Raw genomic sequence first — 18,228 nt, 5'->3', positions numbered from 1 at the left:
GACCCCGCATCCCTGTCTTGTAAAGATAGCAGACTGTAAGGGTACCGTCACACAGTGCCATTTTGATCGCTACGACGGTACGATTCGTGACGTTCTAGCGATATCGTTACGATATCGCAGTGTCTGACACGCAGCAGCGATCAGGGACCCTGCTGAGAATCGTACGTCGTAACAGATCGTTTGGAACTTTCTTTCGTCGCTTGATCACCCGCTGACATCGCTGGATCGTTGTGTGTGACAGCGATCCAGCGATGTGTTCGCTTGTAACCAGGGTAAACATCGGGTAACTAAGCGCAGGGCCGCGCTTAGTAACCCGATGTTTACCGTGGTTACCAGCGTAAACGTAAAAAAAACAAACAGTACATACTTACATTCCGGTGTCTGTCCTCCGGCGTCTCAGCTTCTCTGCACTGTGAGCGCCGGCCAGCCAGAAAGCGAGCACAGCGGTGACGTCTGACGTCACCGCTCTGCTTTCCGGCCGCTGTGCTTACACAGTGCAGAGAAGCTGAGATGCCGGAGGACAGACACCGGAATGTAAGTATGTACTGTTTGTTTTTTTTACGTTTACGCTGGTAACCAGGGTAAACATCGGGTTACTAAGCGCTGCCCTGCGCTTAGTAACCCGATGTTTACCCTGGTTACCCGGGGACTTCGGCATCGCTCCAGCACCGTGATTGCAACGTGTGACCACAGTCTACGACGCTGGAGCGATAATCATACGATCGCTGCTACGTCACGGATCGTGCCGTCGTAGCGATCAAAATGGCACTGTGTGACAGTACCCTAAGCTTTAGGAGCTGATATGAGGCAAACAAACATTTAAACATATAAAAAAATCAACGTTTAAGACATATGACAACAGTCTATGGTTCTTAACCAACTGAAAATAGACGACTATAATTAACATAAAATGCTGTGTCATCACAGCTACCATGAGACCAGTGTCATGCCAATTGTAAAGAATTGTGAGACCGTTCATTTGTGGGGTTGTTCAAGAGATAAATGAAGGGTAAATATGGCAATATCTTTGATTTTGGCATGGACTTTCAACACAAATGGTGAGGCCCAGGCATCACCTTGGTTAGATAAATGAGGCCCTGGTAGAAAAGATTTAGAAACTGGGGTCTATACTGTCTTTCATGTCACGATCTGCGAGTACTGTGTTCATTCCCATGAGATGCAGCTGCACAGTGAACCCGCTGGCACACTGTATATATTGTTTGAGGGCATTGTGCAGAATATCCTGTGTATCATATGAGAGATGTAGATTAACATGGATATTACCTGGCTGCACTGCCTTCTGCTTGGAAGAGATGATCGAGAAAGACCTATCACAAGTAGGAGGCAGAGATGACCGGCTAAAGCTGCATTACATAGGATACCTTAGTGTGACTTAGGGGATAGCAGCTTGTCACTGATCTATTACTGCTTGCTATAGATAGAAGGAGCCTAGATGGCTGATGGCTCATATACACGCTATTTTTTTCTCTTTTTAATTCGTGGCAGACACTCCTACACAGATCTGAACACAGAGCTTGGAAATAATTACATACATTCTACTACTGATGACAGTTGTTAATATTGGAGGGGTTGGACATGGGTGCCCAGAGGAGATGAACTAGAACAAGTGTTAAATTGTGTATGGACGTCTTGTTTTGGGCTTGGCATGCCCTCTGAATTGCTATGCATGTCTGGATTTTTCTCTTTGCATTAGGTGATCTCATATTAGATGTGAGCAGAGGCTGAAAATGCTTGGAGAGGATTGCGTACTTGAGATTAATTTTGCTCTACACCATGGAAGGAATGTATTGCCCTGCCCTGACTGCACTCCCTGTTTTGGCTTCGTTCCCAGCTCACTTTTCCTCAGGAGAATTGAAAATGATTTCTGATACAAGCAAGGGAATAAATTATGACCTTGACACACTACAAGGGCACAATAAAGAAGGTGGCACATAATTGGCGTTCATTTCTTTTGTATTCCTTTACAGCCTTTTTTTTTTTTTTTTTAGATTTTGCTATTGAAAAGCTGTCCATAGCAGCTGCAATCAAAAGCCTGCTATTAGCAAGGTGGTGTTACTTAAATACCCTCCTGTGTTTGTGGAAGTGTCACAATATTCCTAGTTTTTTATTTATTACCCAAGAGGATCAGAATGAACTAGAAGTATCACACCCAGATAGGAAAGTGTTTTACATTGCTTTAAAAAAACATTAAAAAAAGGAATTTCGGATGGAAATATTAAAAATGAAACCATTTCTAGTCAATCATTAAGGGTCTGTTCATAGTATAATATATGATATATATGGTATAATACTAAGTCCATAACACTGATCTGGATCCATTGTTTGATGGATCTGAATGGACAATATTGACATTTAAAAATGACAATAACCATAGAGCCGTGGTTATAACTTGAAGCACAACTGTGAATGTAGCCTGAGAAATATAGTTTGTGTAAATGCTGTTAACTTGATAACCGCACAACAAAAGCTAAGAAAAACACAAGACTTTAAGGCTATGTTCACACGTTCAGGATTTCCATCCTTTTTTTTTCCTGACTGAATCTGCAGGTCTCTGCAGAAAACGCAGGTGCGTTTTTTGGTGCGTTTTTGGTGCGTTTTTGGTGCGTTTTTTGGTGCGTTTTTTAGTGCGGTTTTTTGTGCGTTTTTTTATGCAGTTTTCTCTGCAAATTGTCTGTGTTTGACACAAATAAAGCTTTAACTGCAGTGGGGGAAAAAAAAAAAGAAATGATGTCATTTCCTTGTCCAACCCTTTTCTTCTTCCATCCTCCATTTTGGGACTAAACACCAAAATGAGTGGACGTGTTTTGAATGACAGCGCTCCGCGTTTTGCGCCGCATGCGTCACTGCAGCGCACGCATCCGGGCGCAGAGGACGCAGCAAGTTGCATTTTTGCTGCGTCCAAAATCAATCCAAAAAAGGACGCATGCGGCGCAAAACGCAGCGTTGTGCATGCGTTTTGCTGCGTTTTACTTTGCGTTGTGTGTTGGGGCGCCGACGCTGCGGCGCACAACGCAAATGTGAACATAGCCTAAGTGCCACGTGCCACGTATTTCAGTGCCACGTGCCACGTATTTAAGTGCCACGTGCCACATATTTCAGTGCCACGTGCCACGTATTTCAGTGTCACGTGCCACGTATTTAAGTGCCACGTGCCACGTATTTAAGTGCCACGTGCCACGTATTTAAGTGCCACGTGCCACGTATTTCAGTGCCACGTGCCACGTGCCACGTATTTCAGTGCCACGTGCCACGTATTTAAGTGCCACGTGCCACGTATTTAAGTGCCACGTGCCACGTATCTCAGTGCCACGTGCCACGTATTTAAGTGCCACGTGCCACGTATTTAAGTGCCACGTGCCACGTATTTCAGTGCCACGTGCCACGTATTTCAGTGCCACGTGCCACGTATTTAAGTGCCACGTGCCACGTATTTCAGTGCCACGTGCCACGTATTTAAGTGCCACGTGCCACGTATTTAAGTGCCACGTGCCACGTATCTCAGTGCCACGTGCCACGTATTTAAGTGCCACGTGCCACGTATTTAAGTGCCACGTGCCACATATTTCAGTGCCACGTGCCACGTATTTCAGTGCCACGTGCCACGTATTTCAGTGCCACGTATTTCAGTGCCACGTGCCACGTATTTAAGTGCCACGTGCCACGTATTTAAGTGCCACGTATCTCAGTGCCACGTGCCACGTATTTAAGTGCCACGTGCCACGTATTTAAGTGCCACGTGCCACATATTTCAGTGCCACGTGCCACGTATTTAAGTGCCACGTGCCACGTATTTCAGTGCCACGTGCCACGTATTTAAGTGCCACGTGCCACGTATTTAAGTGCCACGTGCCACGTATCTCAGTGCCACGTGCCACGTATTTAAGTGCCACGTGCCACGTATTTAAGTGCCACGTGCCACGTATCTCAGTGCCACGTATTTAAGTGCCACGTGCCACGTATTTAAGTGCCACGTGCCACATATTTCAGTGCCACGTGCCACGTATTTCAGTGCCACGTGCCACGTATTTAAGTGCCACATGCCACGTATTTAAGTGCCACGTATCATGTATTTAAGTGACACGTATCACGTATAAGTGACACGTGTCACGTATTTAAGTGACACGTATCACGTATAAGTGACACGTGTCACGTATTTAAGTGCCACGTATTTAAGTGCCACGTATCCCACGAAGATTTTCCATGGAGAACAGACACATCCAGAGATATGTCTGCTCTCCACGGATGCAGCAACACACTGACAGGAGCCATAGTTCCTGTCGGTGTGTCACTGCGCATGCGCGAGCGAGTTTACCGGCGGTCATTGACCCCGGCACTCTCGCTTAACGGCAGTGCTGCGTGGGAAAGTTCAACGCAGCTGTACTGCTGTTAACCGAGACGCCGGAGCCATTGAACTCCGGAACAGTACGCGATACACTGCTAGGAGCTTCGCTCTTGGCAGTGTATCGCCGGAGAGCAGCCGATCGGCGTGGGACACTCGTTTTATGGATTCTGCGGACAGGGAGTATGGATTTGCTTTATTATTTTGCGATTTTTTCCTGGAGGATCGAGGGCTTCGCCTACAAGTGTGCTGTTGGTGAGTATACACTCTATGTTATGTGTTGTATGTACTGTACTGTGTGTCATATATGTGTATTGTGTGTAGGTGTTTGGTGTAACTTTACCATTGTGCTAAGTCGCCGGACACAGGGACAACTCTCCCATCCTAATACCGGATGGGAGTAGTAGTCCATACGGCGACTTAGCACAATGGAGGCACTAGCGTCGCATGGGGACACACACACACACACACACACACACACACACACACACATACCAAATCAATCAAACGGCCGACACGATCCCCATGCGCCGGTATGCCTCCATGTCTCTCCGCCCACGCACTTCCGGCCCCGCACTTCCGCCGGCTTCCCCGCACTTCCGGCTGCAGCGGTTCTGCACAACAAACCGCAGTAAAACCCGCAGATATATTTTTGATCTGCGGGTTTTACTGCGATTTTGACCTCACAATGGAGGTCTATGGGTGCAGAACCGCTGCGGTTCAGGACGAAGAATTGACATGCTCCTTCTTTTTTCCGGGAGCTATTCCGCACGGCTTTTTTTTTTAAATTTCCGGACCATGTGCACAGTGTGTCCTGTTTTCCATAGGGTACAGTGTACTGTACCCTGCATGGAAAACAGCTGCGGAACCGCAGCGGCAAAACCGCCGCGGTTCCGCGGTAAAAAACGCACTGTGTGAACATGGCCTAAGACACTGTAGTGAAGAAATGCAAATAAATGTTATATATATAGCTGAGTGTATACATGTGTGTATGTATCAAGCCGTGCCCACTCTGCGTAGCCACAATCCACATGCAAAGCCCCATCCACATGGCCCATGTTGTTAGTGCACACGGGCAGAGACACTTTCACCTCGGAAGCCACCTGCAAAACTCACCGGCTGCGACGTCCCAGCCGCTGCGAACTACTATCAGGGCTGCCGCCTTCAGAGTATCAGTGTGCGGCCGGCACAGGCCACATCTACCTCCGTCCTGTCTAGAATGGAGTTGCTCCTGTGAGGCAAGACATCAAGGGAAAGGAAGGAGCCTCATGGATTACACCGCTGTGCTCATAACAGGAAGTTGCTGTGCACGTGTGAGGGGAAGAGAGGACTGAGGGGAAAATGAAGGTGTGAGTAGAAAATGAGAAGTGAGGGGAAAATGACAGGTGTTGGGGGAAAATGATAGATGCGTGGGGGAAAAGGGGGTTTCTAATATACTTTTCCTCTGATTGTTTTACTCCAAGTTTTAGCTTACAAATACTGAATGTGTGAAAGGAGAAAAGTGTGGTGTTGCAGAAGACGTAGGCTGTGTATATGATACGCTTTTTTGCAATTAGTGCAATTTCTCTCGGGATCAAGTGCTTCCAATTGTATATAAAAGAGGAGTGCGAGGTGCTGCCGGAGGAGGCGACTATAAAGGAGAGAAGCTGTGCTTTATGTGCAATATAATCATTATAATTAGTTATAACTAACTAACCACAGTTAGTTACTATGCCCGGCCAACGCTGGGCTCTTCAGCTAGTTATTTTAATAATTGGGAGCCAATAGCTGCAAAACTATTGGAGATTTTAGATTATGTGAACCTAGAAACGTGTATAAAACTCATTTTGTAGAGGCAGAAAACCTTCAGAAAGAAAGCACAGATTATAACAAAATGCTATCTAGTTGGCTCTCTGGGGCTGATTGTTCAAGACTGGCCAAGGCAGCAAGAGAGGAGCTGAATTAAGAAGCTCACCGCTTAATGAACTTTACGCACCTTCTGAGTGCAGCACAAGAAGTGCTCCTCCAGTCAGGCACTGTGGTAGCATTTCTAGTGTGAAAAACCTCCATAAATTGGACAGCAGAGCTTAATCATGCCCCTTCTCACCCGGATCCTCCCAACTCTGCCCATTTTGGCAGAGCTGATACATAGTGGGATGCAACCCCCCCCCCCCCCAAAAAAAAAAAAAAAGTCTGTTTGTTTTTCCCGCACAACTGCGACCTCTATGAATCGGCCTCTGTTCATTTTTCTGCTTCTTGTCTTGTTAAGCGACCTGTATCATGATGACCATTCCTTTGCACAAAAAATGAAGATACCTGTATGAGCTAGGTTCATGGTTTCTCTCACCCTCCGCATTTAGATGTGCTCACCAAGGGAAGCCAAGAAAAGTATCATTAAATGCAGGGGAAATGTTGTATTACACCTCTACCATTAAAACGATTCAAATGTATAGTCGCTGATATAAAGCATTGCACAAAATGTCATGCCAGAGAACTGGGCTCAGGCTCGCATTTACAATCTTTTCTGCCCCAGTTTGTGAGGCTGTATGTACCCAAGTTCCTTCAATTAAGCTAAATGACTCAATATCATTAGCATTTTTTACACCAATGTTAATGAGGGAGTGCAGAAATATGATGCACCAAAGTCATTGAAAGGTATACGAAAGAATTTGACTACTCTTAGTGGCGTGTGCCTCGCCAGACATGTTACTTCAGGCAGGGACTAGAGTAATATTTCTGGTGTAAGAAACGCTGCCACTTTCTATGAACTTGACCAACATCCGTAGCCACGTCCTGTTCCCGCTCCCCTTATGTTCCACCTGTTTTTGTAGAGCATCTTGAATCTAATGTGAAAAATGCCCAAAATCCAAAATGTTTGCGCAGTTCCACGTTGTACAATTCAAATATTCAATGTGCTTTAATGTATTGGCCCCCAGTTGTTAGAGCAACTACTCCAATTTTTACCTATATTTTCAACTACATTTTCAGCAAGAAAACCATAACCCCTTTTTTTACTCCAGTCTTAAATTGCCATTGCTCATCGTAAATTTGCCAAGTGGTGTGGCCACACTCAGTCCCACCCAAGCTCTGCCCACCTTGAGGGGGTTGGGTGAAAATTGCGCAAAAACACAAAAATTCAATGTTGTGCGCTCAAATTTTGCGACTTTTCAAAGCTTTTTGAGCCAGTTTTCTGGATTAAAATCTTTGACGCATTGTGGCCAATATGTCTCAAGGTTCTCGCCACTTTATAAAATGAGTGTTTGCAGGTAAAAGCCATGGTTTTCCAATCGCATGAAATTCTTACTGTTTAAGGGTGTGCAATGCTGAAGTAATGCTGCCATAGTGGGGAGATAATGGGCATGAGATGCCCAAATAAGGCTACTTTCACACTTCCGTGGTACGGGGCTGTCACCATGCGTCGGCCCGACGGACGTTGTGAAATAAATGCACAATGGGGGCAGCGGATGCAGTTTTTCAACGCATCTGTTCCCCATTGTAATGTCAGGGGAGGAGGGGGCGGAGTTTCAGCCGCGCTTGCGCAGTCGAAAATGGCGGACCCGGCGCACAAAAAAAGCGTTACATTGAACGTTTTTTTGTGCGTCGCAGCCGCCAAAACTCGACGCATCCGTTGCACCATGGATGTGACGTGTGGCCATACTTCGCAATGTGTCGCTAGTGCAAGTCTATGGAGAAAAAACGCATCCTGCGGGCAACTTTACAGGATGCGTTTTTTTCTCCAAAACGACGCATTGCGACGTAAGTCACACAACGCAAGTGTGAAAGTAGCCTAATTCTGCTCAAACCTTTCTTTTCTTTTTTTTGACATACTCTTTCTGCTTGATTCCTGCTCATGTCTAGGGGACAGGTGATATATAGTGTTGAGCGATACCGTCCGATACTTGAAAGTATCGGTATCGGAAAGTATCGGCCGATACCGGCAAAGTATCGGATCCAATCCGATACCGATACCCGATACCAATACAAGTCAATGGGACTCAAGTATCGGACGGTATTCCTGATGGTTCCCAGGGTCTGAAGGAGAGGAAACTCTCCTTCAGGCCCTGGGATCCATATAAATGTGTAAAAGAAAGAATTAAAATAAAAAATATCGCTATACTCACCCTCCGACGCAGCCTGGACCTCAGCGAGGGAACCGGCAGCGTTGTTTGTTTAAAATTTGCGCTTTTACTTGGTTACGTGAAGTCCCGGCTTGTGATTGGTCAGGGCGGCCATGTTGCCGGGACGCGGACCAATCACAGCAAGCCGTGACGAAATTACGTCACGGCTTGCTGTGATTGGTCCGCGTCCCGGCAACATGGCCGCCATTAACCAATCACAAGCCGGGACGTCACGGGAGGCTGGACACGCGCCCATTTTAAAAAGCGCGCGTGTCCAGCCTCCAGTGACGTCCCAGCTTATGATTGGTCCGCGTCCCGGCAACATGGCCGCCATTAACCAATCACAAGCCGTGACGTCACGGGAGGCTGGACACGCGCGCTTTTTAAAATGGGCGCGTGTCCAGCCTCCCGTGACGTCCCGGCTTGTGATTGGTTGCGCCGCGGTCAACCAATCACAAGCCGGGAGGCTGGACACGCGCGCATTTTAAAATTTTAAAATGCGCGCGTGTCCAGCCTCCCGGCTTGTGATTGGTTGCGCCGCGATCAACCAATCACAAGCCGGGACGTCACGGGAGGCTGGACACGCGCCCATTTTAAAATGCGCGCGTGTCCAGCCTCCCGTGACGTCACGGCTTGTGATTGGTTGCGTCTCCCATGTGACTGCGACGCAACCAATCACAAAGCCGGGACGTAATTTTAAAATCCTTAAGGACCTGAAATTACGTCACGGCTTGCTGTGATTGGTTGCGTCGCCCATGTGACTGCGACGCAACCAATCACAACGCCGGAACGTAATTTTAAAATCCTGAAGGACCTGAAATTACGTCACGGCTTGCTGTGATTGGTTGCGTCCCGGTCACATGGGCGGCACGCAACCAATCACAAGCCGGGACTCACGTAAAGGAAAGAAAAGCGCAAATTTTAAACAAAGAACGCTGCCGCTTCCCTCGGTAAGGTGCAGGCTGCGTCGGAGAGGTGAGTATAGCAATATTTTTTATTTTAATTCTCTCTTTTACACATTTTTACATTAATGTTGTTTCGATACCGATACCCGATATCACAAAAATATCGGATCTCGGTATCGGAATTCCGATACAGCAAGTATCGGCCGATACCCGATACTTGCAGTATCGGAATGCTCAACACTAGTGATATACCATACTTTTGCAAGTAGCAAAAGTTAATGAGACGCCTTACAGCAGACTGGCTGGTCAGAGTGAGGGTATGTGCGCACGTTGCGGATTTGGCTCTGCGGATTCGCAGCAGTTTTCCAGCAGGTGTACAGTACCATGTAAACCTATGGAAAACCAAATCTGCAGTGCCCATGGTGCGGAAAATACAGCGCGGTATGTTCCTTTATAGGAATCCGCAGGTGTAAAACCCAGGTGAAATCTGCACAAAAAAACGCTTTAAAAAACTGAGCGGAAATATCTGCACAGAAATCCGCAACGTGTGCACATAGCCTGAGCCTCTGCGGTATGTCCCATCTTGGCTGCAGACCCGTTCCTCTTCCAATCACAGAGGTGCTGTGATTGGCCTTAATTTGACAATGAAGAAGGACTTTCAGCCTGATATTTACTGGGTCAAATGATTGTCATTTTCTTTTTTATTTAACCCCTTCGCGCCACCCGCCGTACTAGTACGGCGCTGCCGGCACTGCATTTGTGCCAGCCGCAGTACTAGTACGGCGGGCCGATCACCGCGGTCTCGCGCTGAGCGCCGTTGTGATCGGGTGCGGGTGTCAGCTGTATATGACCGCTGACACCCCGCAGAAATGCCCACGATCTGCGCTATCGCCGATCGCGGGCATTTAACCCCTCTGATGCCGCTGTCAATAGTGACAGCAGCATAGAGGGGGATCGCGCAGGGACGGGGGCTCCCTGCGCTCTCCCACCGGAGCAACGCGATGAGATCGTGCTGCTCCGGTGACCTGGAAGGAGTCCCCGGATCCAAGATGGCCGCGGGACTCCTTCCGGGTCATGAGATGACCCTGCTTGCCGGCGCCTGCTGAGAATTCCTCATAGCAGGCGCCGGCAAGCCTCTGCAATGTGCCTGTCAGATCGGTGATCTGACAGAGTGCTGTGCACACTGTCAGATCACCGATCTGTGATGTCCCCCCCTGGGACAAAGTAAAAAAGTAAAAAAAAAAAATTTCCACATGTGTAAAAAAAAAAAAAAGAAAAAAAAATTCCTAAATAAAGAAAAAAATATATATATTCCCATAAATACATTTCTTTATCTAAACAAAAAAAAATCACACAATAAAAGTACACATATTTAGTATCGCCGCATCTGTAACGACGCCACCTATAAAACTATATCACTAGTTAACCCCTTCAGTGAACACCGTAAAAAAAATAAATAAATAAACGAGGCAAAAAACAACGCTTTATTCTCATACCGCCAAACAAAAAGTGGAATAACACGCGATCAAAAAGACGGATATAAATAACCATGGTACCGCTGAAAACGTCATCTTGTCCCGCAAAAAAAAAAAGCCGCCATACAGCATCATCAGCAGAAAAATAAAAGTTATAGCTCTCAGAATAAAGCGATGCAAAAACAATTATTTTTTTATATAAAATAGTTTCTTGTGTAAAAGCGGCAAAACATAAAAAAATTACATAAATGAGGTATCGCTGTATTCGTACTGACCCGAAGAATAAAACTGCTTTATCCTTTTTACCAAACGCGGAACGGTATAAACGCCCCCCCCCCTAAAAGAATTTCAGGAATTGCTGGTTTTTGTTCATTCCGCCTCCCAAAAATCGGAATAAAAAGCGATCAAAAAATGTCATGTACCCGAAAATGGTACCAATAAAAACGTCAACTCGTCTCGCAAAAAACAAGATCTCACATGACTCTGTGGGCCAAAATATGGATAAATTATAGCTCTCAAAATGTGGTGATGCAAAAACTATTTTTTGCAATAAAAAGCGTCTTTTAGTGTGTGATATCTGCCAACCATAAAAATCCGCCCAAAAAATGCTATAAAAGTAAATCAAATCCCCCTTCATCACCCCCTTAGTTAGGGAAAAATAATAAAATTAAAAAATATATATTTATTTCCATTTTCCCGTTAGGCTACTTTCACACTAGGGTCGGTACCCGACGCATACTGTGCAAGCGCCGCACAACGGGGGCAGCGATGCTGTTTTTCCATGCATCCGCTGCCCCATTGTGAGGTGCGGGGAGGTGGGGGCGGAGTTCCAGCCGCGCATGCGCGGTCGGAAATGGTGGACCGTCGGCACAAAAAAAGTTACATGTAACGTTTTTTGCTGCCGGCGGTCCGCCACAACACGACGCAACCGTCGCCCGACGCTTGCGACATGTGTCAATACGTGGCTAATGTTAGTCTATTGGGAAAAAACGCATCCTGCAGATGACTTTGCAGGATGCGTTTTTTCGCCAAACGACGCATTGCGACGTATGCAAAAAAACGCTAGTGTAAAAGTAGCGCTGGGTTAGGACTAGGGTTAGAGCTAGGGTTAGGGTTGGGGTTAGGGCTAGGGTTAGGGTTGGGGTTAGGGTTGGGGTTAGGGTTGGGGTTAGGGTTTCAGTTAGAATTGGGGAGTTTTCACTGTTTAGGCACATCAGGGGCTCTCCAAACGCGACATGGCGCCGATCTCAATTCCAGCCAATTCTGCTTTGAAAAATTAAAACAGTGCTCCTTCCCTTCCGAGCTCTGCCGTGCGCCCAAACAGTGGTTCCCCCCCATATATGGGGTATCAGCGTACTCAGGATATATTGGACAACAACTTTTGTTGTCCAATTTCTCCTGTTACCCTTGGGAAAATAAAAACGTGGGGGCTAAAATATAATTTTCGTGAAAAAAAAAAAAAATTTATTTTCATGGCTCTGCGTGATAAACTGTAGTGAAACACTTGTTGGTTCAAAGTTCTCACAACACATCTAGATAAGTTCCGTGGGGGGTCTAGTTTCCAATATGGGGTCACTTGTGGGGTGTTTCTACTGTTTAGGTACATCAGGGGCTCTGCAAATGCAACATGACACCTGCAGACCAATCCATCTAAGTCTGTATTTCAAACGGCGCTCCTTCCCTTCCGAGCTCTACCGTGCGCCCAAACAGTGGTTCCCCCCAATGTATGGGGTATCGGCGTACTCAGGACAAATTGGACAATAACTTTTGTGGTCCAATTTCTCCTGTTACCCTTGGGAAAAAAAAAATTGCGGGCTAAAACATCATTTTGTGGAAAGAAAAAATGATTTTTTTAATTTTCACAGCGCTACATTCTAAACTTTAGTGAAACAATTGGAGGTTAAAAGTGCTCACCACACATCTAAATAAGTTCCTTAGGGGGTCTTCTTTCCAAAATGGTGTCACTTGTGGGGGTTTCCACTGTTTAGGCACGTCAGGGGCTCTCCAAACACGACATGGGTTCCGATCTCAATTCCAGCCAATTTTGCATTAAAAAGTCAAATGGCGCTCCTTCCCTTCCGAGCTCTGCCATGCGCCCAAACAGTGGTTTATCCCCATATATGAAGTATCAGCGTACTCAGGGCAAATTGCACAACAACTGTTGGGGTCCAATTTATCCTGTTACCCTTGGGAAAATAAAAAATTTGGGGCAAAAAGATCATATTTTGTGAAAATTAATATGAATTTTTTTTTACAGCTCTACATTATAAACTTCTGTGAAGCACTTGGAGGTTCAAAGTGCTCACCATACATCTAGATTAGTTCCTTAGAGGGTCTACTTTCCAAAATGGTGTCACTTGTGGGGGTTTCCACTGTTTAGGCACGTCAGGGGCTCTCCAAACACGACATGGGTTCCGATCTCCATTCCAGCCAATTTTGCATTGAAAAGTCAAATGGTGTTCCTTCCCTTCCGAGCTCTGCCATGTGCCCAATCAATGGTTTACCTCAACATGTGGGGTATCGGCGTACTCAGGACAAATTGTACAACGACTTTTTTGGTCCAATTTATCCTGTTACCCTTGGTAAAATAAAACAAATTGGATCTGAAGTAAAAATTTTGAGAAAAAAAAGTTAAATGTTCAAATTTTTTTTAAACATTCCAAAAATTCCTGTGAAGCACCTGAAGGGTTAATAAACTTTTTGAATGTGGTTTTGAGTACCTTGAGGGGTGCAGTTTTTAGAATGGTGTCACTTTTGGGCATTTTCTGTCATATAGACCCCTCAAAGTCACTTCAAGTGTGAGGTGGTCCGTAAAAAAAAAATGGTTTTGCAAATTTTGTTGCAAAAATGAGAAATCGCTGGTCAACTTTTAACCCTTATAACTCCCTAACAAAAAAAAATTATGTTTCCAAAATTGTGCTGATGTAAAGTAGACATGTGGGAAATGTGGTTTATTAACTATATTATGAGATATAACTCTCAAATTTAAGGGCATAAAAACTAAAAGTTTGAAAATTGCTAAATTTTCATAATTTTCGACAAATTTTGGTTTTTTTCACAAATAAATGCAAGTCATATCGAAGAAGTTTTACCACTATCATGAAGTACAATATGTCGCGAGAAAACAATCTCAGAATCAGCAGGATCCGTTGAAGCGTTTTAGAGTTATGACCTCATAAAGTGACAGTGGTCAGAATTGTAAAAATTGGCCCTGTCACTTAGGTGAAAACAGGCTTTGGGGTGAAGGGGTTAAAAACCCAGCATCTGAAGGACTTCATTCATGTATCTTCACGGTTGGGCCACTGTGTACCTGGTTCTGTTGGGGACAATATGTTTTCATGCACTGCTTGTCTTCCCATCAGACCCGATGTCTCGCTCTTGCAGTTTCTCACAGGTTATAAAACCTCATATGGTTTATTTCTCTTGCTAGAGGCAAATTGAGGTGTGCTTTGCACATATGAAATTGATGTTATTGAGGTGGAAGTGCCTTTTATTATAATTGCTGTTTCAGTACGATAGAGATGTAGGGCCCCATTCATTCAGACTTGTGTTGTGCACGCCAGTCTTAAAGAAGCAGCACTGGAGTATGATGCTCCGACTTCATTAAGAAGCTTGCACCCTGTAATGTATTGGGTACATCCTTCAAGTCCCGTGAGCCTTTCTCCTGAAATGGTGCTCCAGCCACGTGCTGGCATTCATTTCTGGCGTAATTTAGCCCACTTTGATGTCACTAATGATGAAATTTCTGGGCTTCACCGCATCCTGTTCAGCCCACATTGGCGTAATAATGCCAAAGTCTCAACGTGTTTGGACAACCCCAGCTGCGCAGCTTTACTTTTACATTTCTGTGTATTCTATACTCCAGATCTTGATGAATTGGGTTTATAGTGATTATTTTCCCCAAGAAACATAGGAAATAATACTTTACATTATTATTTTATTTTAGTTGCTTTAGTGATCTACATAACTTTTATTACATTTTTCTTTGTTTTACAGAAAGACCCGGACTATCTGCGACGTTGGCTGGACCGTTTTGTTTCTAGCTATGAACAATTCCTAGATGTTGACTTTGATGAGTTGCCGACCAGGTAAAACAAAAAATATATGATCTGAAAAAAGTATGATTATTTATAAAGGGATATGTTTTGTAAGTACAACCATTTATGCATATAAAGATATAGCATATAAAGGACATATGGTAGCGGAAACAGTGGCCTAATAACATGAAGCTAGTGATCAGCATAACTTTGGGGTTGCCTGACTGACTACATGAGTTATTGTAATCAGAACAGTAAGGGTAGAATAAGGGGAACAGGTATTTGCCAACATTAGTTTTTGCGCTCATGTTTTTTGCTCCCCATCTTAACACGAACCTGTCAGCAGGATTTTGCTAAGTAAACTACAGGCATTGTCACGTTGCTGCTGTTACACTGATTAAAAGATTAAAATGATACCTGGGGTGAAGAAATCAGTCTTGTGGTTCTTGTGTAATCAGTGTTAGAAGTTTTCAGTTTATGAGATGCCCGGGCTCCGGGGCGGGACTGTAGCAGAGTATTATCTTGGTGCTCTAGGCCAGAGAAACCAAGGAAAGTCCTGCCTACAGGCTGCCCCAAAGCACAAACCTGTTCCATTGAGACCGAGAGAGAGACAAGACTGTACTTCGGGGGCGGCCTGTGGGCAGGTCTCTTCTTGGTTTTTCAGGCCTAAAGCACCAAGATACTATCTCATGTACGAGTCTTAACCCCTTAATGACAGCCAATACGTCTTTTAACTGACCTGAGATATAAGAGAATATCCTCCCCATACAGGTGACAAGGTGACAATCCAGCAGCTGTCGGGTGTGCACTATAGCTGACAACTTGCTGCATCAGCCACGATCAGTGTTTGCACCATCCAAATCTGTTTAACCCCTTAGATGCTGCTGTCAATAGTGACTGCATCATTATAAATGGTCAACAGAGTGTGGCTTCTTCCTCTTTATCCAAATTGGTGCCCTCAGATCATGATTGTGTGGTCCTGATATTTGCCATTGCAATTCACAACCAAATAGTGGCCTTATAGTCGGCTGTAGTAATCTGTTCAGAAGTTAGAGGCATTTATGTGGTAAAAATACACATTTTCATTTCTGTCATGTCACTTTGCATTAATCCTGAAAAGCACCTAAAGGGTTAACAAACTAACTGACAGCAGTTTTCAATATGTCAGGGGGTACTGTTTTTAAAATGGTATCCTTTTGGGGGGTTTCTAATATATAGGACCCCTAAAGTCACTTCAAACATGGATAAGTCCTTAAAAAAAAGAAATTTTGTAAATTTCCTTGAAAATATGAAAAATTGATTCTACATTTTCCTCATAAAATGCTAACAAAACAAAATAACATTTTACAAATGGTGCTGATATAAAGCCGACATGTAGGAAATGTTATTTATTAATGGTTTGCTGTGGTATGACCATCTGGATTAGAGATAATCATTCAAATTTAGAAAAGTGCACATTTTTTTTAACATTTTTCTACAATTTTTGATACTTTTTATAAATAAACACAAAACATATTGACCTAAATTTACCATTATCATAAAGTATAATGTGTCATGAAAAAACAATCTCAAAATCACTGGGATGTGTTGAAGCGTTGCAGAGTTATTACCACATAAAGTGACACTGGTCAGATTTCAAAAATTTGTCTCTGTCACTAAGGGGTTAAGGGCAACAAAATTCTGGACCCAAAGAACACACTTTGCGTCTATTCCTTTAAGGACATGTCTCCGGAGGAAAGTTAAAATAAGTGCAGGTCATAAACTCAATATCCGGGGGTCTGAAAATGGGAGGTGAAACGAAAGATTGAAACTTAGCATTTACCTTGAATTTAAAAAGTTACACTAAAATATGGACGTCACTTTTCATAGTGAACTTCTTAGTTCATTTATTTGTTTGCTTTTTTTAAAATGCAAAATTGAGCAATTTTCTTAAATAGACTGCGAAACTTCTTTACAGCTGATTCTGTTGCTTCCAACATAAACCTCTGCCTCTTATTTCTAAAAAAACATATCAACAGAAATCAAGAGAAGATTATACTACACAGATGAAAGAAAAGATAGGGAAGCATCCAAATAAAGAGGGCTACTCGCACAGGCCATAAATGGGGAGAAAACCACAGTTTGCAAGGAAATCACATTGAATCTGTACAGAGAAGACGGGGTGGCAAATTCTGTAGTAAGAAAGAGGAAATCGCACACTGCTCTGCATCAGTGTCTTAGAGCACTGTGGAGAAGAAATCGCTTAGGCTATGTGCCCACGATCAGGTTATAGCAGTATTTTTACTGCATCCGAAACGCTGCTTTATAATCATGCAGGTAAATCCCCATGTGTTCTTTGATTCATGCGGATTTACCGCATCTAGGGAATGGCTATGGGTGAGACTACGCATAATAATAACATAATTGACATGCTGCGGCTCATAAAACTGCACCGTGGGTAAGTTTACACAGCACTCAATAGAAGCGTAGTGTCCATCAAACTTCTATAAATCCCATCCACTGTGCTGGTAATGTAGAACACAGCGTTTTGGACGCAGCGCAGATGAGCTGTGTCCATAATGCTGTTGTTCCTGTTCGCGGGCACGTAGCCTTTTGGACTGTAGAGCAAACCAGGACATGATTGAAGCTCTGCTGATACATGAGAGCTAGTGAAGGCAGCAGCATCCTGAGAAAAAGCTTCACATCCAACATGTGTAACAGGGAGGAACGCAAGACAGATGTAAGAAATGGGGAGGAGCAGAGGTGAAAATGGCGTTGGCTTACCGAGTGATTAGAGCCAGACAGCCAGCCCAGTCTAAGCATATCATGAGTGATCTGCTGACACACAAGGATGTCAAATGCAGCCTGAAGTAGAGGACCGACGCCTTCCTTGGCACAGCAGGGCAGAGGAACAGGCAGCTTAACCTACCTCCATTTCATTTAAACAGTTGATCGACTTGAGTGGGTCCAAAACATGGAAGAGATGTGTTTTTCCATTATTTTTTCTGCTTTTCTCTTAGTATCTTTCCTGTTCTGTTTTTATTTGCAAATATTGATGCAAGATACTAACCAAAATACAAAATGTGAATGATGCCTTAAAGGTAACCTGTTGTGAAAAAAAAACCAAAACACCCTGCTGTTAACCTGCAGATTTGGGGTTAATTTGCAGATTAATAGCGTTGTGAACCTGCCCGCACTTTCTTCCCCCCGCTGCCAGGAGGAAATTAACTTTTTCTCCCGGCACCGTTTCGATTCCAGTCATGGGGGTGCGGCGTCACCTCTGTGTATAGAAAGGGGCGGCTGTAGCTTCACCCCTGACACTTACAGCAGGTCAGCATTAGGGCTGGCTGTCAGTCAGTGCCGGGGGCACGGTCA

The 18,228-nt window shown here is 44.5% G+C and overlaps 1 protein-coding gene across 2 annotated transcripts in view; it reads left to right on the top strand.

The window, feature by feature from the left end:
• The window catches only part of NBEAL1 (neurobeachin like 1), a 266,607-nt gene that overhangs the window by 79,635 nt on the left and 168,744 nt on the right, over nucleotides 1-18,228 (top strand). For both annotated transcript variants that reach the window (XM_077272013.1, XM_077272014.1), the window contains exon 3: nucleotides 14,834-14,925. In XM_077272013.1, the coding sequence (XP_077128128.1) occupies nucleotides 14,834-14,925 (92 nt within the window). The remainder of the gene's footprint in view (nucleotides 1-14,833; nucleotides 14,926-18,228) is intronic.

This window comes from Ranitomeya variabilis, chromosome 7 (genome assembly GCF_051348905.1).
Source record: "Ranitomeya variabilis isolate aRanVar5 chromosome 7, aRanVar5.hap1, whole genome shotgun sequence".
Taxonomy (NCBI): domain Eukaryota; kingdom Metazoa; phylum Chordata; class Amphibia; order Anura; family Dendrobatidae; genus Ranitomeya; species Ranitomeya variabilis.
The sequence above is the reverse complement of the archived record's forward strand: the minus strand, read 5'-3'. Positions and strand labels throughout refer to the sequence as shown.